At 42.1% G+C, this 27,398-nt stretch overlaps 1 protein-coding gene across 10 annotated transcripts in view; it reads left to right on the forward strand.

The window, feature by feature from the left end:
* Positions 1 to 27,398, forward strand: part of itpr1a (inositol 1,4,5-trisphosphate receptor, type 1a) — a 67,318-nt gene that overhangs the window by 18,531 nt on the left and 21,389 nt on the right. Inside the window, exons 13-43 of one of the 10 annotated variants that reach the window (XM_069538965.1) lie at positions 503 to 602; positions 953 to 1,113; positions 1,214 to 1,355; positions 1,550 to 1,708; positions 2,053 to 2,225; positions 3,017 to 3,136; positions 3,707 to 3,901; positions 4,021 to 4,272; positions 4,364 to 4,505; positions 4,598 to 4,751; positions 4,907 to 5,097; positions 5,191 to 5,323; positions 5,416 to 5,470; positions 5,560 to 5,725; positions 6,743 to 6,916; positions 7,016 to 7,090; positions 7,207 to 7,344; positions 7,427 to 7,552; positions 7,661 to 7,861; positions 7,964 to 8,215; positions 8,789 to 8,914; positions 9,003 to 9,131; positions 11,005 to 11,031; positions 11,445 to 11,565; positions 11,685 to 11,869; positions 12,007 to 12,155; positions 12,236 to 12,347; positions 13,350 to 13,385; positions 19,801 to 19,848; positions 21,069 to 21,201; positions 22,770 to 22,957. In XM_069538965.1, coding sequence (XP_069395066.1) covers positions 503 to 602; positions 953 to 1,113; positions 1,214 to 1,355; positions 1,550 to 1,708; positions 2,053 to 2,225; positions 3,017 to 3,136; positions 3,707 to 3,901; positions 4,021 to 4,272; positions 4,364 to 4,505; positions 4,598 to 4,751; positions 4,907 to 5,097; positions 5,191 to 5,323; positions 5,416 to 5,470; positions 5,560 to 5,725; positions 6,743 to 6,916; positions 7,016 to 7,090; positions 7,207 to 7,344; positions 7,427 to 7,552; positions 7,661 to 7,861; positions 7,964 to 8,215; positions 8,789 to 8,914; positions 9,003 to 9,131; positions 11,005 to 11,031; positions 11,445 to 11,565; positions 11,685 to 11,869; positions 12,007 to 12,155; positions 12,236 to 12,347; positions 13,350 to 13,385; positions 19,801 to 19,848; positions 21,069 to 21,201; positions 22,770 to 22,957 — 4,363 coding nt within the window. The remainder of the gene's footprint in view (positions 1 to 502; positions 603 to 952; positions 1,114 to 1,213; positions 1,356 to 1,549; positions 1,709 to 2,052; positions 2,226 to 3,016; positions 3,137 to 3,706; positions 3,902 to 4,020; positions 4,273 to 4,363; positions 4,506 to 4,597; positions 4,752 to 4,906; positions 5,098 to 5,190; positions 5,324 to 5,415; positions 5,471 to 5,559; positions 5,726 to 6,742; positions 6,917 to 7,015; positions 7,091 to 7,206; positions 7,345 to 7,426; positions 7,553 to 7,660; positions 7,862 to 7,963; positions 8,216 to 8,788; positions 8,915 to 9,002; positions 9,132 to 11,004; positions 11,032 to 11,444; positions 11,566 to 11,684; positions 11,870 to 12,006; positions 12,156 to 12,235; positions 12,348 to 13,349; positions 13,386 to 19,800; positions 19,849 to 21,068; positions 21,202 to 22,769; positions 22,958 to 27,398) is intronic. The other 9 variants (XM_069538969.1, XM_069538989.1, XM_069538984.1 and 6 more) reach the window with 9 other exon arrangements.

Consider the following 27,398-nt stretch of genomic DNA (forward strand, 5'->3'; position numbering starts at 1 on the left):
TACTAAAACCCTTTTTTTTTAAATCATCAGCCATGCAATCATCCCAAGAATTGTAGCCTGCCAGCAACATATCTCTTCTTTTATACAGTTACCCCATAACTGACTCCTTACATGACTGAATCCATAATTGAAAAATCCAGTGATGTGGAATATACAATGATATTACATGAATCTTTCTATTATACCTTTACTACAGTTAAATTGCAAGTAAAACTTAGACTTGTACTTGTAATAGAATATTTGTGCTGTTACTTAATTAGAAGATCTGAATGCTTACTCCGCCAACACCTACCTTACAACATTGTTGTTTATGCCAACTACTTGACTTTATATTTGATTCAGCCATGTCCAAAGAGTAGTAGCAAGGCATCTGTGTATTTTAGGAATGCTGAAGAAAAAGCACAATGCTTTTGAAGATGCAGTGTGTCAGGAGTATGTGTGTGTAGTCCATATATTTGCACAATATGCAAACAGAAATATCAGTATAAAAATCTGTTTTCAGGAACTCGTACGTGCGCCTCAGACACCTGTGCACCAACACGTGGGTTCACAGCACCAACCAACCAATTGATAAGGAGGAGGAGAAACCCGTCATGCTGCGTGTAAGTGACAGTTAATTTACACTTTATATATACCACCAGTAAACTGTTGCAGTTTTTGTCTCAACTCTGGCTGTGAAAACAATGCTACAGTGAAATGCTTTCTGGGATTATATGATTTCATGAGTCACTGGTAGTAAAAATCTAAACCAACTGTTGCCAGTTTAAAAAGCGTTGCTGCAGAATATTCTGAATATCCTGTGTAAGTTGCCCCATCTATACACATGGTTGTTGTTTTTTTCACAATACATTTTAGTATTTATTATGAGTTCTCAGAGTATTTGGTAAAAAATACTGTAAACACTAAAAAATATCACATATTTCTCTGTTGTGCATTTCTGTTTTAATTCAAGATCGGCACATCTGCACTGAAAGAGGACAAAGAGGCATTTGCCATTGTGCCTGTCTCTCCAGCTGAAGTGAGAGACCTTGACTTTGCCAATGATGCCAGCAAAGTGTTGGCCTCTATCGCTGGAAAGCTTGAAAAAGGCACCATCACTCAGAATGAGAGGAGGTATAAATTGCATGGTGGTTCCACTCTGTGAACTTTAATAAAAACCGGAACAAGATGGTGAAGAGTTAATGCTTTGTGTGTTTTTATTATATAAAACCAGAGCGGTCACTAAGCTCCTGGAGGATCTGGTGTTCTTCGTTGTGGACATTCCCAACAACGGACAGGATGTTCTAGAGATCATGGTCAACAAACCGAACAGAGAGCGACAGAAACTCATGAGAGAACAGAACATTCTCAAACAGGTGATGTGTGAATACAGCAAACATTTTAAACACACTCTTTACATTTCATCCTCCACTGAACGTGACCATGTTTGCCCCCTCCCCGCTCCCTCTGTATCATAACCTTAAGTGGCACGGTTGTCTGGTCGACTGCCTGCATGAAAATATTCTTCAGCCTTTAACTTCAATTTTCTCAACATCACCTGTCTATTCAGATCTTCAAGCTGCTGCAGGCTCCCTTCACAGACAGTGGTGATGGGCCCATGCTGCGACTGGAAGAGCTGGCTGACCAGCGACATGCCCCCTTCAGACACATCTGCCGCCTGTGTTACCGGGTTTTGCGTCACTCTCAGCAGGACTACCGCAAGAACCAGGTATGGCTTGTCAGTCCTGGCACAGTGGGACGTGGGCGTTCATGCTCATGGAGTTCGTATAAAGCTGCATTCCACATTTCCTTCAGTAAATTGAATAAAGGGGAAAGACACACTGAAAAAAAACAATCTAATTTACTGAACTGTATAAGACCTTTTAAATTGCTGATAAGAGGACAGAGAACCACAGTGTGATACGACCTCAAGCTATAACAAATGCTTCTTATTGTGAATTACAACATTCCCATATCCAATGAATTGTCTATTTCTCTTAACCTCATTACAGCTTAAATCCTGGTTTTGTTTGTGCACATATGTTCTGACCGGTTGTGTCTTTGTTCCTGCAGGAGTATATCGCTAAACAGTTCCGCTTCATGCAGAAACAGATCGGCTATGACGTCCTGGCCGAGGACACAATCACGGCTCTGCTCCACAACAACCGCAAGCTGCTGGAGAAACACATCACTGCTGCGGAGATCGACACATTCGTTAGTCTGGTCCGCAAGAACCGAGAGCCAAGGTTTGTGTGTGCATCCGCCCGTCTGTGTACAACGCACAGGACGATCTGCCTGACAGACTGAATCAAAGAGGAAATTATTAAATCATGATTAATCATTTGCATAAATAAGCTTAAGAACAGAAAATATTTAGGGTTTATGCAAGTTTAAGACTCCAGTAAAAGTGAAGACATGGTTGAATTGATTAATAGCAAGATCATAAAAATTTGTTTTAAACAGTTTTGTTAAAAAAAGACTAAGGAGGCATTTCTATTACGTAGCTGGTTTCCAATCTTTGGTGCATAATTGCAGAGAGCTGCTTCACTGTATTGTTGTAGTTTGAGTGTGGCACATACAGCAAGCAAACAGTAAGGGACCTACGTCAGCACATAGGAGCATAATCAAATAGACATGGTGTAAGACATTTTTGGGGAATTATAAATTCTGTTCTCTGTGTTATTAGCAACCAGTGAAGTGATTCTAGTACTGGTCTAATATTTTCTGTCTCTCTCTCTCTTTCTCTTTTTTTTTCAAATAATCCAAAAGTGCAAATTTATATCCTGATGGTAATCTGAGTATCCTGATCGTAATAGTAAATCCTCTTCACATGAATGCACACAATCTTTGCACACATCACAGTGAACTACCATCACCAGTAACTGACCAATAAGAGTATTCAGCATTTGATTTTAACTTCAATCAAATCTTCAGCATACTTAAGTATATTTCTTTTGTTGAAATCTTTGGTGAAATTTGAATATGTATTGTGTGTGTGTGTGTGTGTGTGTGTGTATGTGCGTGTGTGTGTGTCCAGGTTCCTGGACTACCTGTCAGACTTGTGTGTGTCAATGAATAAGTCCATCCCTGTGACACAGGAGCTCATCTGTAACGCAGTGCTGGATCCAGCTAACGCAGACATCCTCATAGAAACAAAGTGAGTACTCCTCCCTCCATGTTCATCTATGTCTGTCTTCTCCTCTTCACCACTAACTTCAGCATCTACAGCAGGTTTAACATTTAATTTATCTCAATTATTTCCTAATCTAATGACAATACTGAAATAATATTGTCTGCTAACAACCACTGTGTCATACAGATATACTCTGTTTTTTAAAGTTAAACCAGGCAAATTATGTTAATGATTTAATACTATTTTATTCAATCTGTTAATTAATCTACATTGCTCTCAACTGATGAGAAATGTTCATTACTTTAATATCAGACAAGATTTAATTTTTAATTTAAGGTAAATCTGGGAGTGGCATCTCATGGATGTATTGATAATAAAAACAGTTCTAGCCTTACTGGAACATATTAAATATTCTTATACATGTCCAATTAGTAACAAATTGTATATATCATAATATCCTTTTGAACAAGTAATAATGCAAGTTTTTGTATTCAATGCTAATGCTCTTGTTAAATTTGTCACAGTTATTTCCACCAGCATAATAAAAACATGTCTAATTGTAATATATGTCTCCATTACCCTCTCTCTCTGCAGACTGGTGCTGTCCAGGTTTGAGATCGAAGGTGTGCCTCTCGGGGAGAACTCTGTGGAGTCGGAGGAAGATGAGGAGGAGGTGTGGTTGTTCTGGAAGGACAGCAATAAAGAGATCCGCAGTAAAAGCATCAGGGAGCTGGCCCAGGATGCCAAGGAGGGCCAGAAGGAGGACCAGGAGGTGATCAGTTACTACAGGTAGACACTGGACTATCTGACTTAAGGTTGAGCTGCGGCAGAGTCAGACAATGATGACTGTGTGATCATCAGTTCCCAGTTTTAAAGTGAGTCTAAGACTGTGCATATATCCACTGCAGGTACCAGCTGAACCTGTTTGCAAGGATGTGTTTGGACCGTCAGTATTTGGCCATCAACAAGATCTCTGGCCAGCTGGACGTGGACCTGATCTTACGATGCATGTCGGACGAAGACCTGCCCTATGACCTGCGAGCCTCCTTCTGTCGCATGATGCTGCACATGCACGTAGACCGTGACCCTCAGGAGCAGGTCACACCTGTCAAATACGCACGACTCTGGTCTGAGATCCCTTCAGAGATCGCCATTGACGAGTGAGCAAATTTAGTCAATTTTCATTTAAGGATATTTCTCTTTAGTAAATTTTGTTGTTGATGAATTTGTGGTTGTTTTGTTGTTTTGCAGCTATGACAATGATGGAACATCTAAAGATGAAATTAAAGAGAGATTCTCACAGACGATGGAGTTTGTTGAGAACTACCTGAGAGACGTCGTATGTCAGAGCTTCCCCTTTGCAGATAAAGAAAAGAACAAGCTCACATTTGAGGTCAGTCAGACACAGTCTGTTTGTACATTAACACACATCATAGCACATCACATGTCGCACATCAGTTTAATATGTTTATCTGTCTTGTTCAGGTGGTGAATCTGGCCAGGAACCTGATTTATTTTGGTTTCTACAACTTCAGTGACCTGTTGAGACTAACAAAGATCCTGCTGGCTATTCTAGACTGTGTCCACGTGAGCACGATTTTCCCTTTCAACAAACAGGACAAAGGAGATGAGAATAAAGGTATGAATGCCCTGGATGGCTGCTGGAGGACGTTCAATGGACATGAAGTTCATCTCTCTCTCTCTCTCTCTCTGTGTGTGTGTGTGTGTGTGTGTGTGTGTGTGTGTGTGTGTGTGTGTGTGTGTGTGTGTGTGTGTGTGTGTACATGTTTCTAGGCAGTAATGTGATGAGGTCTATTCATGGGGTTGGGGAGCTGATGTCCCAAGTAGTTCTTAGAGGAGGAGGCTTCCTTCCCACAACGTCCACCAACAGCTCGAATGGAGACACAGTCAAGACTCAGACTGAACCAGAGAAGCAGGACATACTGGTCATGGACACCAAACTTAAAATCATAGAGATCCTGCAGGTTAAAGGACACACCATTATACGTACATGCATGTACAAGTATATACTACACAGGTATATTCACTTCACTATTATTTTCTGTCCTGTCCTGTAGTTTATCCTGAATGTCCGTCTGGACTACAGGATCTCCTGTCTGCTGTCCATATTTAAGAGGGAGTTTGATGAGAGTAACTCTCAGAGTGAATTATCTGTAACTGGAGCAGTGGAGGGACCAAACAACATGCCAGGTCAGATTCATATACAGCGTTTTTTACACAAATGATGTGGCTAATGAGAAGAACTGTGTTAGTCACCAAAAATACTGATACTGTGATTCCAGGTGCTTTGGATTTCGAACACATAGAGGAGCAGGCCGAAGGGATCTTTGGTGGAAGGTATCTCCATCTCTATACAGAAAGAATCATAAAAATACACAAAAGATGAAATGTTTTCATTGTCAGTGTGTTTTTTAATGTGATTTCAGTGAGGAGAACACCCCGCTGGACCTGGACGATCATGGCGGTCGTACCTTCTTGAGGGTCCTCCTCCATTTAACCATGCATGATTATCCACCTCTGGTGTCCAGAGCTCTACATCTGCTCTTCCGGCACTTCAGCCAAAGGCAGGAGGTTCTGCAGGCGTTCAAGCAGGTACCCTGACGCCTCATGCACACAGAGAATACTATTTCTTATTACCTAAGGTGCTTTTGATTCTTTTTACCCACATGACTCACAGAATAAGCTCATAAACTATTCATGCTATTCTCACAGGGATGGAAATAGTGAAATATGTACCAGTGCCCACTATACGACTTTTTCATTCTTGGTGTGAATATTACTGGTGTTTTAACTTGTGGAGGGGATTAGTTGAGATAGGGGTGTGGGGGATGACACCCTTGCAAGAGAAAGAGAACTGTATCCTTGTTGCGTGAATGCGCACAGCAAAAGCACTATCTACTGATTTTATGCTTAATCATGCCTGCCCGCCCGCCAATGACGGTAAAATCTTTATTGATGTTTTAATGGCAACCGACGCATGTAATGTTTCTGAGAGGGGATGGAATTGAATTGACAGGTAATCAAGGGGCGATTTTGGTTTAAAGGGGATGGAGTCCTCCCTCATACCCCTAAAATCTTACTTGGTAACCTAACTACCTAACTATACTACATTTAAATAAATTGTGCCACCAGAACACTTTTTCTTGCACATTGGATTTCAGCTCATCTTTGCTGTCTTATATAGTGATGCTGTGTTGTATTCTACTATGTCTACTGTGTTTGTACTGTTTCCCAATGGATACTTTTGTTTATTTGTTTGTTACATGTCTGCACCCCACTTTTTAACTTAAAAAGTTAAAAGATTTAACTTAAAAAGAATGCAGTCTAATGTAACAGTCAATTAAAATAAACCATATTTTGATGAAAATTAATGTATTGTTTAGTGTGCTGTTGAACTTTATTGTATTTTACACAGTGGTGTCCTTGTTATTTGGCTTACACTCATTGACATTCATAATATAGAAGCCTTACAGCATCAACAGAACCAACAACTGAACAGTGTCACTTTCATAAAGGGAGGATTTATTGCTGGGCTCTTTTTACTAGACCGCATTAGCTTTAGCAGGTCTTGCTTTAAAAAACCTGGTAGCTGAGTGTTTGTGTTAATAGGTCCAGTTGTTGGTCACCAGCCAAGATGTAGAAAATTACAAGCAAATAAAGTCGGACTTGGACCAGCTGCGCTCCATCGTGGAGAAGTCTGAGCTGTGGGTGTACAAGAGGCAGGGGCCTGATGAAGGCATGGACACAGGAGAGGGACTGTCCACTGAGTCAGAAAATAAAAAGGTTCAGTATGTTGTTTGTCAGAAGAATCCAACTATACTGCAGTATCTCAGTGACAGTAAAACTCTTGTTCTCTGACACACTGCCTCTGATTTTCCGTAGGGAGACTCTGGGGGCACAGACAAACCGAAGAAACCAGAAAGTACGAGCAGTTACAACTACAGAGTGGTGAAAGAGGTCACTGTCTGATTTCATCTTGCACTTAACACGCTTCAATCTGCATGAATTGCACATTATGTCGCATTTTATTTCATCTCACCTCCTACCTTTTGTATCTCTTTTTTCCTGCTCAGATCCTGCTGCGGCTCAGCAGGTTGTGTGTCCAAGAAGGTCTATCAGGTAGGAAGAGCAAGAAACAGCAGCAGAGACTTTTGAGGAATATGGGAGCTCATGCCGTGGTCCTAGAGCTCCTACAGATCCCCTATGAGAAGGTATGTATGCAGCTTTCAGGGAAATGATGCTCTCTGACATGCTTTTTTGACATATATTCACATCAGGCATATATACCTCCAGGGAGAAGATTTACGTATGCAGGACATCATGAAGCTCGCCCATCAGTTCCTGCAGAACTTCTGTGCAGGAAACCAGCAGAACCAAGCCCTGCTGCACAAGCACATCAACCTTTTCCTCAACCCAGGGGTGAGAGGTCATGCTCGGTCATGCACTACTCAATACTCGTAATCCCTGGTTTTGACTTTAATCAGCAGCTTTCTGTTCTGAAGCTTCTCCCGTTTTGCTTTTGTCCAGATATTGGAAGCCATCACCATGCAGCACATCTTCATGAACAACTTCCAACTGTGTAGTGAGATCAACGAGCGGGTGGTGCAGCATTTTGTCCACTGCATCGAGACTCACGGCCGCAACGTCCAGTATCTCAAGTTCCTGCAGACCATTGTCAAAGCAGAGAATAAGTTCATCAAGAAGTGTCAGGACATCGTCATGGCAGAGGTCATCTCTGGTTTCCACACTTCGTTTCTACCTGTCTGTTTGACAACTGTGCTGCAGTTACATACTGATGCATTTGTGCATGTTTATGTTTCTTCCCTACAGCTCGTGAATGCCGGCGAAGACGTTTTGGTCTTCTATAATGACCGTGCCTCCTTCCACACATTGGTCCAGATGATGCGGTCGGAGCGTGACCGCATGGATGAAAACAGTCCTTTGATGTACCACATTCACCTGGTGGAGCTCTTGGCCGTCTGCACTGAGGGCAAAAACGTCTACACAGAGATCAAGTGTAACTCTCTGTTACCACTGGATGACATAGTGCGTGTGGTAACACACGAGGACTGCATCCCTGAGGTGAGAGCAGCCGTGGACAAAGATATGATGAGAATTTGGCAGCGATAAGAGGCTTAAAAAAGGTTCTCATTGTATCTCAGTTCAGTCACTGTAACTAGAATGTCATACCTCTGCCAAAGCCCAGCAGTCCCCTTATGAAACCACATTTAAATTCACTTGATCCATTAATTATTCTCTGCGAAATCAACAAACATCTTGCAATTTTGAAGATAGTGGGGGGAAAAAATCCTGGATCTGCTCCCTGATCCAGATTCACAACAACTTTTTATTTTTATTTTTTATTGATAGACTTAAATAATAAATGACAACATTAGCAACTGCATCATGGCATCATTTGTGTTCTATCATATTTTTTTTATTTTAAACAATCTCCAACAGAACTTGACTCTAAATATGTTTTGTCTTCTTTCTCTTTAAACTTTTTCTGCACTGTGCAAGACATTAAAAATTTGTATTGATAAAGCACTGTTGAAATAACAGATTCTTCAACTAATATTACTTCCGTGCATTTGATCATCAACCATCCTGTATTGGAACCATGTTTTCACCTAAACCCTAATTACGACGTTTCAGGTGAAGATCGCCTACATCAACTTCCTGAACCACTGCTACGTGGATACTGAGGTGGAAATGAAGGAGATCTACACCTCAAACCACATGTGGAAACTCTTTGAGAACTTCCTGGTTGACATTTGCAGGGTAAGGAACAAGTGGGGTCTCTATGGAAACAACATCATGCAGGAAATTAGAATAACACTTAAATCCGTTGTGTTTTGGGGTTTTCCAGGTGTGCAACAATACGAGTGATCGTAAACATGCGGACACCGTTCTGGAGCGCTATGTGACAGAGACGGTCATGAGCATCGTGACAACTTTTTTCAGCTCTCCTTTTTCTGACCAGAGCACCAGCCTGCAGGTAGATAACTGCAACCACATGACAGGAACAACTGCTGTATGAGATAATAGACACAAGAGTTTAAAATCATGTGCAGTAGCTCTGAATGTGCTAAATTAATGTAAATATAAGATAATTCTTTATCGAATTTAGATGTAATTGCAGCCCAAGTACAGATAAAGAAGGATAGAATCAAAATAGAAGAGACTAAAATCGAAATAAATATAAGTTTATATAAGAACAAGACACACAAATTTCATCTCAAAGTCAACTTTATTGTCAATTTCTGCCAAATACACAGGACATAGATGGGATTGAAATGCAGTTTTTCTCTGATCCCCGGTGCAAACATAAGTAGAGATATAAGTATGCACACAATATATACAGTAAGTACACACAACATTTAAGTACACAGTCAAAAAGTCACAGGGTAGATAGGATATTAACTAAGTGCATGTTTGCATTGAAAAGGAATTCACATGGGTTTCAGTAACAAATCCTACACAAAAGAAAAGAATCATTGTGTGTCGGTAAAACAGTCGTTCGACTAAACAGGTTGCTGTGAACTCTGAACAGGCTCATCGTTGCTCTTGGTTCACAGGTTTGCTGTCTCTAATATGGCCAGTTTACTCTCTTGGTAAATGGTCATACCTTGAAATGTATCAACTCTAAGCAGTACCGGTTCACCCAATACGCACACTACGCACGTTGCGTAGGGCCCCGCAAACTAATAGAGGCCCCGTGAAAAAAAACAAAAAAAAACATGGCGACGTGACCATCCGTCGCGGACGTCAGATTCCCAGTGCATGTGCATCAGCCCAGCAAGATGAAGTGGAGTTATCCCTCGGGGAATAAAACAAGAGGAAGAAACAGCATGAAAGTGAAGCCGTCAGGTAACGCTCCTCACCGGGTGGGAGAGTGGGAGGGACTAGTCCGTGTTTAACCAACATTAACAGGGCGGGTGAACCCCGGGCTCCGTGTGCGTCTTGCTGGCTTCTATCATTTTAGTTGTAGTATAGTTACAACTGCACTTATACAAAATGGAAAGTAATTTTGAAAGTAAAGATTGAATTCTGTTTGCTTGGATAGCCCACAGGCAGATATAGATGCAGATATCTTAGTGAATAAATAAAACTCGTGAAACATTATGACAATGGTGCTAAATAAATAAGAATTAAATAATAATATAAACAATCACCTACATTTGAAGTATATGAAAGTAAGACAAGTGCAGCCGATTTGATGGAGCTGAATTAATATTTGCCTTATCAATATGTTTAAAGGGGGGGTGAGTGGAAGCACTGGGTGTCAGGTGCGACTGCTGAAAATTTTTTGGGTTCAGTTAGGAGGGCCCCTTAGCAGAATTTTGCCTAGGGCCCCATGGAGGTCTGAACCGGCTCTGACTCTAAGAATAAATGAATTAGGGGGTTTTCTAAGAATTGAGAGATAATGCCAGACACATGATAGATGGTTAAACATCAGGGCCTCATTTCTCCTAATATCTACATGTGACCTCTTTCCTTATTAACCCCATTTGTATAAATCAGAGTTTTGTTTCTTATGGTCCAGTAGGGCTAATACAATTCCTAATAAAAGTCCTGTAGTTGATTATGATTGTTGGCGCCTTTGTCAATGCATAAAAGTTCCCCTTTTTGTTACATAAGCAAACTTCTAGATGTTCATAGAAATAGCCTTTTATTCTCCAAATATATATTTTCAGTGCTCTGGTAACATAATCTGTAATTTACTCTAACAGTAATTAAGTCAGTCAACTCACTCCAGCATGTTTCGCCTCTGAAACGCATCATAATGTTATTGGAAGTATGTGCATGAAGCGTATTGCTTATTTCCTGTGCATGTTAAATTTCCTCACTGCTTGTATCCTCTGCTGCAGGCGTCTCTGTTGGGAAAAATATTTCAGGTATTTATTGAGATTTAATCCAGCAGGGTGTTCACCGGGCGGGATTTGGGCACATGTCTACTCTGGGATTGATGGGTCTCTGTAAAAAAGTAACAAAGCCCCACTGTGTCAGCACGCTGATCTCACAATGCAGGTGCTGTCTCCTATATCACACACAGACAGGTGTGTCTGTGTGCGCGTGTGTGCGCGTGTGTGTGTGTGTGTGTGTTACAAAAACAAAAAGCCCACAGTCCCGCCCACAGATGCTGTAGATGGCAGATCTTTCATTTCCTCATGGGACATTTTTCTGACTTTCATGACTAGAGAAGTTACTTCCAGTCAGATAAATGTAATGATACATTTAAAAAAATGATAATTTTAGAAAATAATTATAATCTGCAGTCCCTCTGCCTTTTCTTTTGTCGTCGAATCAGACCAGGCAGCCGGTCTTTGTGCAGCTGTTGCAGGCTGTGTTCAGGGTCTACCACTGTAACTGGCTGGTCCCAGTCCAGAAGGGCTCTGTGGAGAACTGTATAAAGGTGCTCTCTGATGTTGGTAAGAGCAATACACTACCCATCTCAACACTCACGTCATCTTCCTAAAATTCATGTCTCACAAGCACATACTTATAGAGTCTGAGTCAGTGTGTGTCCCTGTGTGTGTATACCTGACAGCTAAAGGCAGAGCTATAGCCATCCCAGTGGACCTGGACAATCAAGTGAACAATCTGTTTGTCAAGTCCAACAACATCGTGCAAAAGACCGCCATGAGCTGGAGACTGTCTGCCCGCAACGCCGCGCGCAGAGACTCTGTGGTGACTGCCTCACGCGACTACAGGAACATTATCGAGAGGCTGCAGGTACAGTACGCTAAGTGTGTGTGTGTGTGTGTGTGTGTGTGTGTGTGTGTGTGTATATGAGTGTATGTGTGTTTGTGCGTCATTCATGATTTGACATTCATACAAGCATTAAGTGTGTTTATTCGTCTGCGCTCTAGGACATTGTGTCGGCTCTGGAGGACCGTCTGCGTCCTCTGGTCCAGGCTGAGTTGTCAGTTTTGGTGGACGTGCTGCATCGGCCTGAGATGCTCTTCCCCGAAAACACAGACTCACGCAAGAAGTGTGAGAGCGGGGGTTTCATATGCAAGTAAGGGTTACAAATATGTCCATAATTGAATGTAAATGTACCCAGAAATGAGGCCCTTATGAATCAATGTGCTTGCGCAGGCTGATCAAACATACCAAGCAGCTGCTGGAGGAAAATGAGGAGCGGCTGTGCATCAAAGTTCTGCAGACGCTGCGAGAGATGATGACTAAAGACCGAGGTTATGGAGAGAAGGTAGGAGGAGCTGCCAAGTGCAGACGTCACGGTATTTCTAAAGTGGGATGAGACACTTGAGTGACCGTGACATGGTGTTTTTTTCGAATTGATTATACTATATGTGACATATGTTCAATAAGGAGAAAGGCGTAACCCTTTAAGGAACTATAAATGAAATATGCCCATCAATTTATGATAATACAGTTTATACAAAGCTGCTACGTCTTAACACAAAAACAGCAACATATAACTAACAAGGAACTAACAACCTTTAGAGGCAAACGTATACACGCACACACACACACTCACACACATTTTTGTGCAGCTAACCATATTAGGACTTTGCATAGACTTCCATTTATTGTGGACAGCCGCAGCAAAACCTTATTCCTAACTTATTCATGCCTAATCTTAAAGCTAGGGTTGGTAATCCTGGAAAAGCTAGCAGGCTACACTTTGAAAATACACCTGATGCTTTCCGCCCCCTTCGGTCTGAATGAAATGATTGGTCATGTTTGTTCCAGTCCTGCGAGGGGCCACAGACGTCGGCTTTTTTTTTGCCTTTTTCCAGAATATCGGGACGTGAAGATGATGTCAACAAATAAGATAAAAAGTGTTTAAGAAACAAATTACCAACCCTACCTTTAACCAGGACATCAGAAATTACGTTTGGCCTCACTAGGACTGGGCTTTGGTTCTCATGAGGGCCACTGTTCAGGGTTAGTGTTTACACTGGAAAAGGTTCTGAAGAGATGACAAAAACAAGTAAACACACACAGGCACATATACATACATTCACTTTCTCCTCTGCAGTCACCTCTTTGATATGCTTCACCGCTGTATGAGACTGCACTAACTCTGCTCACTCCATTCACAGGTCCTATTTATACTTAACTGTGGAAATAAATAAGTACATCTGCAGGCGGAACTCACTCAACTAACATACTGAATCCTGCTCTATCACTGACTTCACCTCCCTGTGAAGTTATCTAACCCTCTAAACCCTGTGTTCTCTTTCAGCTCAGGGCCTTTGATGATGAGATGGATTTGCCTAAGGTTGTTTCTCCTTTTCTTGTATTTATGCCCTTGTTTCCTTGAGCTCCTGTCTGTTATGTCTGCGTAACACTAGTAGCTGCTGTAGTATCTGTCTCGTGTTGTAGCAGCTGCCATGGCCTCGTGTTGTAGTTAGCGGGGTCTCTAGGCACAGCTGGTAACAAGTAGTAGTAGGTTGGTTCTGTCTTCCACACCTGCTGCACTGTCTGCTGTAAAACAGGCAGTGTGGATGAATTCAAAATGGTAAGAGGCAGAGAGACAGAGGGGGGTGTGTGCTGGTGCTGTGGCTTTACTACATGTTGCTCTACAGAACTGTGGTTTTCCAAGTTCCAAGGTGAGTCACTCGCTGGCTGGGCCGGCTGCCAGTTCTGGCTGCCAGTGCTGTGTGTGTCTGCTCGCTGTCCTCACGCTGGACATTTACATGCCTCATACTTACTTATTTACTTACTTACATACTATCTTCTGGGCAAAGTGTTCAAGAAGAGGCTGATATGCACGCAAAAAGAAATCCTACATAATAAAAGCCACATGAAATAAAGAGGTCAGTGCAGCACTGTTCAGGTGACATAGATCATGTATTTGAAATAAAAGACTTGTTTTCAACAGGAGCGTAATAACCAAAGAAATACACATGTCAGAAAGTAGCAATCCCAATTTTAATGATTTATGATTCATTTAAGTTGGTGTTCCCTACCTATGCGTGGTTTTATAAAAAAGAAAAAACATCAAGATAATAAAGCCATAAAATCGCCTTTGTTCTCTCATGCAGGTTTTATACTGTCTCTGGCAACGTGCAGCTTTTTTCCAAGGGTGTTTCCCCTTTATCTCCTTTCAGCACCAATAGGGGGCACTGTGGCTGTGTGTGGGCTGTCTGTGTGTTAGAGAGTTTTTAAAATGAAGGTGTGGGGCTGTGGCAGTCATTGAGGCTGTGTCCTAGTTTCCCTTGCCTGCAGGCTGCACGATTCCTGGGCCCCTGCCAACTCTGGGCTGAGGTTACATAAGAACCAGGCTTTTTTTTCCTGGAACTCAGCCCCTCCGCTGATGTGTGACCTTCAGCCATAATTGCCAATAAAATTGTGGAGCTGTTTACCCACACTCCTGTTTGTATGTGTGTGTGTGTCTGTGTGTGAGTCTGTGTCTGTGTGTGTGTGAGTGTGAGGGGCTATTTGCATCAGTGCGTGAGAGAGACATTATCCCTGCACGCACCTGTTAAGTGTTGTATCTCTGTCTGTCCACACATGAAAAGCAGCTCTGATGTAAGAGTGGCGCTCGAGGGGGAAGCCTGCTCCTCGCCACCGTGTGCCAATCTTTGTATTTGTTGTCCTCTCTCTGTCTTCCTTTTAGGGCCCATTAAAAAATTGTGACACAATCCGTCAACTGGCCCCACAACAAATACTTACAACTTCCACTCACACCTATTATTTGCAAACACACACACGCCAGCCCTGTGTAAACTTAAATCAAGTTGTCTGTGAGCTATAGTTTTATAGTGGCTCTTGTCTCCTCTGTTGAACTTTGAGCACAGCAGAACAACGTGGTATATGAGTGAATATGCAAGGTTATCAGCAGGAAACATGGCTTACAGGTGTGATTTTATACTGTAATGTTCTGCACAACAGGCGAGGCAGCTTTACAGCATGAGGTGTATTTTGACCTTCCCTGACGTGTGCTCTGGGATCTCAGGGATGTTAATTATCGGCCAGATTCATTGCCTTTTGTTGATCAGAGTTATGTAAGAGCCAGAGCAGATACAAAGCGTTTTGCTCTCAGGCTCTCCTCTCTTATACCTGACATCTCGTGTGCGTGTGGTCTAAGCAGTTATGCAAGCCCTCCATGATGGAAAAAGTCATCCCTCTTACCTCCCTGTTTGTTCACTTGGCAACTCACTGAGTGGACCAATGAGGAAAAATATTCCCCTCGACTTTTAGATTTCAAGATCAGCATCTGGTCCTTTTTTTTTTTTTTTTTTTTTCCCTCACACATTTTCTCCCACCCTCATATCTGGTCAAGACAGAAGGGATTTTACAATTATTCTGCTTTTCTGGCGAGTGGTTTAAGGTCATTCACCACTAACGTGCGTTTCAGTCTCTCAAAGGTTCAGCGTGTAAGATTTAGGTGAAAGGAATCTATTGGCAGAAATTGAAAATAAATTAATCCTAGCAATGTTTTCATTAGTGTGTAATAATCTAAATTATACAAATTGTTGTTTCTATTGGCTCTTTAAATTTAAATCAGGAGGGTGCCATGTATTTAACAGTCGTCAAAACTGGACAAACTAAACACCTTTTGAGTTTTCATAGATATTGAAGGCTACCACAGGTATTTTTCATGTTTGGAAGGGGAGGGTAAGGTGGGGGGTATTCAGCTGCAACATGCAAATTCACCACTTAATTCTACACACTGAACCTTTAAGATGTTTATTTACACCCTAAACCTAAGAGTAGAATGAACTCTGTGCATGCACATTCATTTCCTCAGTTGTCATAAGTGAGAGATGTGAGATCAGGGGTTTGCCCCCGGGAGTTTCCAGTTTGGTGGAATGCACTGTGTTCAGGGCTGATGTGGCAGTTGTGAAGGGTTGCTCTGTGGTGTCTGTGGTCATGTGTGAGGGCGAATGAGTGCACATATCTTCACTGATCATCAGCAGCTTGTCTCTGCGGTCTCTCGGTTTGTTGTGGCGACGGTGAGGCAGTGTCCACAGACTAGTGGAAGATGCTGCTCACCCCACCCCCCTAACCCGCATCTGAACTCTGCCTCACTGTGTCGTCTTCTGTCAGATTTAAGTCAGTCTTTGTGTTTGTGAAAAAAGTTTGAAATATATCTTAGAAGTCGTAAGTAATAAGACAATACATGAATAATCATAAAGATGATAAGTGCACATAAGCCGTGGCAGACTAGTGTAGCCTTTAAATAATAAAGTTAAATGACATCATTTTCACTTTGTGTACCACAAAGTATTTGTATGAGTATATTCTCTGTTTTCTTCTTTCACATCTGTCCATCTGTCACATTCTCTTTCCTCCTCTGTCTTATTTTACCCCAACAGGAAATCGTTCTCATACTTTTAAATGCTAAAACAAACAAAACCCTTAATTTAAGTACTGATCAATTTCAATAATTGCACCTTGCACCTGTGAAAAATGACATAACAAATAAACTTACAAATAAATTATAAGTAAATTTCCTTAAGTTCTGTTTTTGATCAAAAAAGTACTATCACAATCTGAAAACAAATAGTCACATCTATGTCTCAAATGTAATTGCCATAGAAATATAATTTATTACTTTTATTAATATATTATCCATATAATAGAAGTTATAATTGAAAAACATACTTAACTGGAAATTATTATTCAATTAATGGTCTTGTATTTGTATCTGTATTTTAAAAGATAGAATAACTTTAACTGTAAGTTAACAGTATGTTTGGCATCTTCTACTTATTAGTTTTTACCGTTTAGTGTAGGGACATCCAGTGTCTACTATAGATCAAGCTACTGATAATCTATTCTTTGAGTATTTTGGACACCAACTAAGGTGGAGGTGGTAACTAAGCGTCTATTCTGTAGGACAGGCTTAAAGGAAAAACCACCAGCATCATGTGTACTCACCGTGGAGGCTTGATTGAGTTGTTAGGCCGCAGACTCACACCTGGTTACATAATATATTTGGTGCATGCAGAAGCTAAAAGTAAACACAGTTTCATAGATACATACACTGCAAGATCTTAACACACAAACCTGTATTTCAGTGGCTCTCCCTCTCTTGCCCTTGGTGTGTTTGGTGACAGATGGCCACTGTAAGCAGCTCTGGGTCACTGGTTTACTGGCCTGGTTCCTTTTGGGGTGATTATGTAACTCTAACCCCCCCCCCCCCTCCCCTCCTGCCCCTCCTTGTGTATCTCTTACATAAAAATATATGTGGAGCATTGCCTTTTACCTGTTTCCTTTTACCTCGCTATGTGCTCACACTGTACCTACATTCACTGAATTTCAATACCATGAAAAGCTACTCAGAACTCAAATAAAATAACGTGGATGATATGTCATTTGTCCACATTTGATTTGTATGCGTTTCATCTTGTTGCTCAAAGTGGGAACTGCTCATATAGCAATTATTCATCATTGACATTAAATGACAGCTCCAGTGTGATTTCCGTTTTCAATGTTAAAAGTAAAAGTCTGATTTTTGGGAAGCTGGTTGTTCTCTCTTTGATGTCTTCTTGGACGTCACTAAAGCCAGAAATACCCACATCACACCAACAGTTGGTGGATTTATGCCCCCGTGCCAGTGAGAGTCAGCGGCCAGAGGCATTATCTTTACAGGTTATGAACATGATTTGTCTAGAACCCTTTGAGTGCATTTCCTCAAATTTGGTACAAATGTTAAGTTGAACTTGAGGATGAACTGATCAGATCTGGGTCGGCAAAGGTCGCTGGTCAAGGTCGCTGTGAAAGCACATTGTTTGCCTTGAGGAACACTTCCAGGGAATTTCTTCAAATTTCATACAAACCTTAAGTTGGGCTTAAAAATGAACCGATTACATTTCAGTGGTCAATTGCCAAAGTCACATTGACTGTTGGTGCATTGTTTGTGACTTTATGTAGCACAGCTCTGACTTAAAGTGATGCATGCTGGTCCTAACACAAAGCATGCTGGTTAGAAATGTTGGCCAACTTCATCCAGTGCTGCAAAACATCACCAGATCACGTGACCTTAAAACATCACTTGAGCGAGCTGGCTGCAGTCAGACAGTGCAGTTGCTCTCCTCCAGCTGGAACACCTTGGGGCTCCCTCTCTGACGTCATAACTCTGCTCTGATTTGCTGAAGGCTTCACTGACACACATGATGTGTCTGTTTTTTCACCTCCTGTGTATTTACACATCACAGGTCTCTTTACATTAGGTAGATATTATTACAATTTCAGCTGAAAGAAGGTTCTCAGTCAACTTTGATTTTAATTGTATTGCAAAAACATGGGGATATCCCAAACATCTGTTCAATATGCAACGAAAAAAGCAGATACTGTGAGATCGGCCGTAGAAAGTGTCCGGCATGACGTCTTTTTTTACTCCACCCCTGTAGACAGCCGCAGTTAGAACACGTCCATCTCCACCTCCTATGTTCTTGTGAACGTGATATCTAATGCTATCAAGAAATCCAGCTGTCTCGCTAGGTAATTATTAGTTAGTGAGCTTCAGACATGCTTAATCTTTCCCTCTGTTCCAACCCTATATGCCAAGCTAAGCAAACTGACTCTCAGATCATAGACTGTATGTTAAGATTAACGATGCTTCTCCACTTTCTCAAGCACTGCTATCTTGAACATTTGGAGCCAGAGTCTCAGCTGTACATTCTGTACATCAGTGTGATAAGAACAACCTGAAATGACAAACCATCTTTAGGAAAATGTATTTAATAGGTAGCTTGACTTTTTAGTTTGGTCCATGTCCAATCTACTAACATTGAGGAGATGGGTTGTACAACCTATACTGCAGCCAGCCACCAGGTGGAGATTGAGACACTTTGGCTTCACTTTGAGAGCTGTCATGTCGTCCATCTTTTTATACAGTCTATGTACAGTATATGTCAGTGTCCTTTTATACTCTCTAAAACAGATCAGCCTGGTTCCCAAGATGTCTTACTACTCTAGACTACTCTAGCTACTACAACAACTTTATAATTGAAATTATATTGAAGAAGAAGAAGATTTACTTTTATTGTCACGTTAACACTTTACATGCATACATGAAATTGTTCTCCGCATTTAACCTGTCGAAACACGCACATGCATAGAAACACACATTGACAGATGCGTCCTTTAGCATTTTATTAGTATTATATTAGTATTAATAGTCAACACTGTACACATCTCCTGTCTCTGCTCTCTTTGTACCTCCACAATTATTACACACATATACTGGAGCGGTGGGCTGCTGTTGCCAGCGCCCGGGGAGCAGATGTTGGGGGGAGGGGGGCGGTGCCTTGCTCAAGGGCACCTCGATCGTGGCGAGCGGGAGCAGGGATAGAACCACCAACCTTCCGGTTATTGGACGACCTGCTCTACCGCTGAGCCACGGCCGCAATTTTATAGTTAAATTAAGGGTATTCAGAAAATGATCACAAGATCACACTGAACGCGTCCTTTAGCATTTTGTTATTATTAATAGTCAACACTGTACACATCTCCTGTCTCTGCTCTCTTTATACCTCCACAATTATTATGTTTCCTTAGTTTCTAAACATAGCAGTGACTGCATGACAACTCACCTCCAGAAAACCTTTTGCCACTGTAAACTGCTGAATAGATACAAGAACGGTTATTAACCTGAGAACTGCCTTTTCTGTGCTGCATGAATACTAACCCTGTGTTTGTATCTGTTGGACGGCTGCGCTCACATGCCTCACTGCACCCAGCAGCTGGATCAGAACCAGCCGGAGAAGCTGTTAGAGGACCAGAAGCGGGTAGGTACTTACAACAGCATGGCAGCTTATTGTAACTCCACTTCTACAGAGATTCACGTTGAGATAATTAAATTAAAGATTCAAACTAACAAAATACACAAAATGTACTTTATCTCCCTGCTTTTTGTGTTTCTGATTACTCTTCACTGCTTCGATTGCAGAAAGACCAAACAACTCCACTCTCAATCCCAAACATTCTCACACACACACACGCTTAAATTAACAATTCATGTCATAACTTTCAGGCTATATTTCCTCTGTATTTTTCTCCAATGGTGTTTATGGCAATCCAATGACATTACCAGCCTCAGGTGTTCCTATTAAAGAGATCACAGGTGATCAATATATAATTATCTCCAATAGAAAAGAAGTATTTTAGAATCAGGTATGTTCGGTTTTGGTTTTGTGCAGGCAATTTAGATTTCCTCTAGACAGGAGAGTACAAGCGTTTGGCTCATAACTCAAAGGCTTCAGAAAAAAATCAGTGAGGCCAGGGGGTCGTCTTGTGACTACAGCTGATCGTGTTGTGCTGTTACACTTCTTTAAACCTGAGGATAGAAGAGGAGAATAATGTTCTTCACCTCCCACATTAACTAATCCTGACCTCCAGAGCATATCTATGACAGCAGAGCTTACATAATGCTGCTGTCGTCTATCAAGGACCACCCACAGTTGACAATGATTTCCTCATAATCACCCAAAAAAAAAACAGTTTCTTTCATTTCCTTCCCTTTATCCCATGGGAGGTCTTTCAGGTAGCTATGGGCTGCGGTTGCCATAACGACGTCAAAGTCGTGCTGCTGACTGCTCGACAGTGGATGAGTCACAGTGTGGGAGGGCTGGCCCCAGGTCTGTCTAAGTGAAAACCAGGACCTCACATTGTCACTGCACAGAGTCACTGCTGCTGATGATAACAGTGGCTGTGTCGGTTGTGTGGGTGTTAAATGACGTATACTAAAGTTTAAGTTTTTGAATGCATAGAACTTTAGGAACTCTTTAAATTAAATATTTAATTTGAAAGGTTAATGTACTCACTTCATTCCTGTGGAGTGTGGCAGGCTGTCATTGTGTGAGGTCAGGGGGTGTTTAAGGGTCTTAAAGGAAACCTTAAAGAATATGCAGTGTATCACTGATGATGCATGTCTCCCTGTTATACAACATCCCCTCTCTCCCTGTTGCTGACATAACATCATTACATCCCTTCATTTCTTCTCTCTTAGGGCGAAGCGCTGAGACAGATTCTGGTGAACCGTTACTATGGCAACTTCCATCGGAGTGGTGGGCGGAGGGACAGCCTGACGTCATTCACGAATGGCCCCCTCAGTCCGGTAGGACCGAGCAAAAGCCAATCAGGTGGGACAGCGTGACGGTTGTTGCGCATCTCCGACATGGATCACAGAAGTTTGCCGTTATTTTTTTTTACAGCAGGAAATGCAGCTCAGCCGGTTCACACAAGGCCATGAATACAGCATCTCTGTGTGAGCTGATGCTTGAGAAACATTAACCAGCGGCCTTCGTCAGAGAGAGGCATGACTCTTATGCCAATAATGACTACAACTCCTATCAGAGGGGCAAGGTCTACATATGCTTTACTTTTGGTTAGTCAAAAAATCAATCAATCAAATTTCTTTTATATAGCCCATATTCACAATCACAATTTGTTTCATAGAGCTTAACAAGGTGTGACATCCTCTGCTCTTAACCCTCAACAAGAGTAAGGAAAACCTGTCCCAGAAGACACAGCAGAGCAAAGTTTCTCTCAGATGAAGTTACATAAGGATGGGTCTCTGTCTGGCCCTGAGCCGGTTATCAGAGTTGTGCTGCGAGCTGCCCTTTGAGCACGCAGAGCACAACACGCTTATCACTACCTGATAACATGGTCATTGTGTTTCTATCTGCAGTCAAAATACTGAAGCAATGTATCTGTGCAGTGGCTGTGCCTCTGTTTGGGTTATTTTTTCTGATATGAAACATATATCATGTCACATAATCAGATTTTACAGGACATATTGGTGCCAATAGTGTGTGTTTGTTTTTGTATATACTTTTAGTGCTGCCAATTTAGTACTGATCTAGTAATCAGAATGATTTCTGTATGCTCCAGCATAAATTGTGGTATTTTATCATTCCCTGTAACATGGCTGTGACACCATAATGTATTCATTATGTATATTATACGTTGGTGGTAAATGGCCCAGATGTGGTCACGTGCAAACAAAAGTATTTCTTCTGAAATCAGACACAGAGAGAAAATCCCCCTTGTTCCTTTAGGTCACCTTCTCTTCTATTTGCACCGAGATGTTTGCAAAAATCCCGACCACAGGAAGTGTACCCCTCCCCTGCATGATCCACTTTTCACTGTTGCTAGGTGACAGGCTGCTACTTCCTGTGGAAACAGCCTTTGCACCTGTTGCAGAAACAAGAGCCGAACTGAGAATTCCATATGTCCCCATATGGCATCAAGGGTGGGGGGGGGGGGGGGTCTAGCTCTAAATAACATCTAGCTCTAAATAATAAAGGGAATGATATCTTGAAATGAAGGTGTCCCATTTTAACAGAATTATAATTTTGTATACAATGTTTTCATTAATTTATTATATAATATATTTTTATTTTCTAAAATAAGAGAATTCTATAATGTCCAGATAAATAGAAAAAATTACAAGACTGCATTAATGGATGCTGTAAGAAAAGGTGTAACTGTTTCAGTAAAGCAAATTTTCTCTTGCTGTTGTTTTTTTTCTTTTGGATATTGCCATTGCTAATCACCTGCAGTTTGCTTTGTTTAATGCAATTCTTTTAAATAAAAAAAATTGCTTAACTTTTTTTTAACAATTTTGATATTTATTCAATTTGCCAAGACTGGGACACATATATTTAAAAGTGTTCATCTATGTCTATGATTTTTCTCTGTCGTGCAGCCTTAGGGGGCCCCGGGGGCCTGAGTCGCGGTGAAATGAGCCTGGCGGAGGTGCAGTGTCACCTGGACAAAGAGGGAGCGTCTGACCTGGTTATTGACCTCATCATGAACACCACCAGTGACCGAGTCTTCCAGGAAAGCATCCTCCTGGCCATAGCATTGCTGGAAGGTGGAAACACCACCATTCAGGTCAGTTAAGACTAAATTTCTCCCAGGGAAACTGCAACTGATCTGCGGTGTTGTAATTGAATGGCCTTCTTATCTGTATAAAGGGTCAGCTTATCCCACAGAGAATCTGTAGATGATCTGCTCCAATATGATCACCGAGAACAACAAACTGTGTCATGTATGCAAGTTCTCATTACAAGAGGATATACAGTATGTAGGTCAGTGAGCCATGGCGGCTCGCCTTCCCCTCATATCTCCCAGTGCATCATGTAGCTCAAAGGGCAGCTGCTAATGATATCAGCAGTCTTTGGATCAGCTTATTATAAACATGTTTTTAGGTATTTCACTTATTTTGTGTTCGATTCTCTCCCTGCTTGTCTTTTCTATGTCCCTTTTGTCTGTCGACTCCTCAGTCCGTTTGTCGGTCTGTGGGTTGTTGTGTAAGCACGAAGCTTGCATAATCAGATTACAGCTAGGAAGCCACTGTGGTGGTGATAATACTTTGGCTTCCCACGGCTGCTTCAGAGTCACGTGATCGTCAGCCCGAGTTACATAAGGCCTGTGTGAATGAACAATGAGGAATGTCTCAGCCTTCAAAACATTCCAGCCTCTCTACCACTCCCCTTGCTCTCTCGCTCGGCCCAAACTGGGTCATGCTGGGCCTCCGGAACTGGGGCAGTGGGGAGAGAGGGCGGAGGAACGGGGAGGGACACAGAGGGGATTGAAGGGAAACTGGAGCTCCTCTCAACCCCAGCATACTTAAGTTCCTTCTGGAACAGGGAGGATTCTACTCTGCATGCAGCGCTAGAAATTTTGCATATAGTGCAAATAATTGTTATCAAATATAAATTCCTGTTTGCGTGTTAGCGAGTCCTGGTTTTTATCACAGACATCTGCACATTGTTTCTAACGGTACTTTTTTAATAAGTGTGACTTTATTTCCTAAACACCAGATTGACAACTTTTACACATCTCTTCAGGAATAATACGAGTTAGCTTTTGTCAGTCTTTATTTGTCATGTGAAGCTGAGCACCTGTTGGATCTTGTTCTTGTGTAACACAGTTAACCATTGACTCATGGCCTACACAGAATTACTTTAGATTGCATGTACACTTACTCCCTCACATAAAAGTCCTCTCATACATGTTCTAGGAACTCAGACATTTTACAGTCAGTGTATTTACGCCTCATTCAGCCATCACCACTCTCCTTCATCTCTGTCACATTCCTTCTCCATTTTTTTCTCTATGGAAGAGCTCAGACAGCTGTAAATTGTGTTGTGACATGGCAACTTGTGACATTTCACTCCTCATCCATCTGGCGTGCAACCGTGTGGCGTGCTCTTCTGTTTCCCTCCGGAACACATGCCCTGCAGCTGCATTCAATCGGTATTATTAAAAGAACAGCATTCATATTCAGTTGGAAAAATGACGAGAGAAGTGGCTGGTCTGAGAAAAGAGGAGCAGGCAGAGCGAAGGGGGAAAAGGACTCGGAGCAGAGCAGCCGTTCCATTTGGTTTGCATGCGGTGCTGCCCGACGTGAGGGAAAGGGAGCGTGGGTATAAATAGCTGTTGCATAACATCCCTTTGTTGATTCCAACTGGCAGAACGGAAGAAGAGAAGGGAAAGCGCTATGACCTTGTTTTTCAGTGTTGTCCGCCCCCACCTCATCCCGTCTCATTCCACTCAGGGCTTGTCTCCATGGATACAGACAGGGCTCTATGTTTACCCAAAACTACAGGGAGCCCATGAGATGCTTGTTCCTCTCCCGTCTACCTCCTCCTTCCTCCGCTGTTACTATCACTCTGTTCTCTCCTTGACCACCATGTTGACACGCCATCCGTAAAGCCATCCCTCATCATGCCAGTCGTGTCCTTGCTTTTCAAGTGCATTCAAAACATAGATGGTGTCTTGAAGCGACAGCAGAGTGTGTAAGGAGCAGCATCGAAACACTGCAGAGGCAGCGACCGGGTTATACATGAAAGTTTGGGTTTTTGCCTCTGATTCATTGTCTCAGCCATACAGACATCTCTAAAGAATCTAGAAAATGAAAGTGTGCTGCAGTGTTTTTTCTTTAATGTGCTGTTCTGTCTTTAAATACAGGCTTGGTTTCAGTGACACTCGACCCGCTCAGCTCAGTTCTTAGTAAGGGGCTGTAAAATAAAATGACATGTTAAGTCTGCTGCTGCAAGTGAAAACTTTCCCTGCATGAAGAAATCATTAATAACTCCAACATGACCGATGCATTCCCCTTCACACACCATCAATCAAACAACTTACCTCCACCACAGTTAAATAGTATATCTGCTGCAGTTAACTCTGATCCAAGAGATGAAATAAACCCGTCGGTACACAGTGCTCAGTCCTGCCAGGCCCTGCACGCGAGACCAGAGCGCCTCTAACCCCGGGATATCCCAGAAATGGGAGATACGACATTGATAAAAAGGACAGGCAGTGGAAAATGGATGTGATTACATAAGAATAATGTTGGCATACTCAGAGTTTTGGAGAGAATACTGTATTGCAGAGCATGTGTGTGATTTGTGGGTGTGTCCTCTCCAAATTGGCATGTGCCTATGCCGGAGATTGCTGACCCAGTTTTGTGAGTGTAAAAAGTCAGTGGGTGTGTGACCATATGAACTCTCTGGCGTTCATGAGCTTGTGCTGTAAGTGTAGTGTGTGCGCGTGTGTGTGAGCGCGAGTTATGTAATGGTACAGAGTGGGGGAGGGTGATGGTGAGAGCTCCTCTCTTTGTTTGCTCTGGTCTCATTGACGTGTGTTATCCTGGCCCTGGGCCTCATGCCTCACCTCCTGCACTCCCTCCCTCCCTGTGGGCCCTCGCTTCAGGACAGACTTCTGTGAGCACACACAGGCATGACCATTACTGCCCCCCCCCACCCTTACCTCCCCATCTCAGGCATGCCGTGAGTTGTGAGCTGTGAGTGTGGTGGCAGCTAATCCCCTCTCCCTTGCCCTCTTCTCTCTGTCATCAAGTTGTTTATTGCGTGATGGCCTTGCTCGGTGGCGGCCCCTCCTCACAGTTGCTATCTTCTCGTCCCTGAGCTTTGGCAGAGTGTGTACGTGCAGGAGGGCTGCTGCTCAGTGGTGGAGGACTGGGGTAGGGCACAAGTGCTCTGGAATTCTGCTTCAGGGTGAAGTTATGTCATTGTCTCTGTGGAAAAAACATGGCCTCAGAGTTATGCTGCATGCACGCTCTCCCTCGCTCTGGTTTTTGACAACTTAATTGGTTGGTCACGATTTTTTGTTTTCAATGAAAAGACTTAGCTGTACTTTCGACACTAAATGCCAATCCATATAAAGCATTTGGAAAATACACCCGTACACAGTCTCCTTGGAACAGGAGAAACAAGGCTTTTTTTGTCCATTTTGCTTAACAATTTCCTTGTGACTATCATTTATTTGTTTCCTCTAGTAGCCTAGTTTTACATCTAACCTGGAAAGACAGATGGTTATGTAACAAAAGAGAAGTGACCTAGATACTGACTGATAGAAATCTGTCCCGCCCTATCTCTTACTCTTGTTTCACCTCCCTCAATCATTCCGCTTTTCTCCCTTTTACTCCCTTACTCTCTCTTTGTTGTCTGTCTAACACCTCTATCTTTTTTTCCTGTCCACTCCCTGACATCTCAGTCTCTCTGTATCTGTGTAAGTAGGCCAGGCGTCTCCCTCTCCCGTCATTTTTTGTGTGGTGAGGCAGCCTCGGCTGGTCAAAGTCTTTCCATAGGCTGCAGCAGATAACAGCACTTATGCAATCAAAACAACAGACCTGTGGGCCGGGACACCATGTATGCATTTTGCTCACGGGCCCGAAAGTGTTCCAATCCCACATGACCCCATTCCACAGGCATAAATGCAGCATTTAAGCTTCTCACATCACAGTAAATCCAGACTTGCTTCATCATAGTTATATAATGTTTTGTGTTGCTCCAGTCAAGACCAGTTCGCTTATATCGGGTGACGATTGATCATGTTTTTACTATCGGCTGGGAACATTCAGAATTAGATTATTTAGAATATACAAGCATAGGAACAATTTTAAACTAGTTCTTGAAGCTGGATTAATTAGACCATTTAAGGTGAAGTCCATGTCCTCATGTTAACTGGTTTCACCCTCAGCTCACTGCACTCAATAAGTAATCAGTTGCACAATACTTGGAGGGGAACATATAGTCCTTATTTTGTTGAATGTTTGCATTAGTGCTGAAAACTAGGCCCTAAATTAAATGTTCTCTTGTTTTGTGTATAAAATGACATAAAAAATTCCTTCCATTGTTTTCCAGTCACCTGAGTGACCAACAGTCTGAAAACCAACAATATGAAAATCTCAATTACTTAAAATATAGAAAGCAGCAAATTATCAATATTTGAAAAGCTACAACCTGAGAGTCTTTGGTGTTTTTACTTGTAAAGTGATTTAAATTATTCATTGGTTGTCAATATA

This window comes from Paralichthys olivaceus, chromosome 2, assembly GCF_024713975.1.
Source record: "Paralichthys olivaceus isolate ysfri-2021 chromosome 2, ASM2471397v2, whole genome shotgun sequence".
Classification (NCBI taxonomy): domain Eukaryota; kingdom Metazoa; phylum Chordata; class Actinopteri; order Pleuronectiformes; family Paralichthyidae; genus Paralichthys; species Paralichthys olivaceus.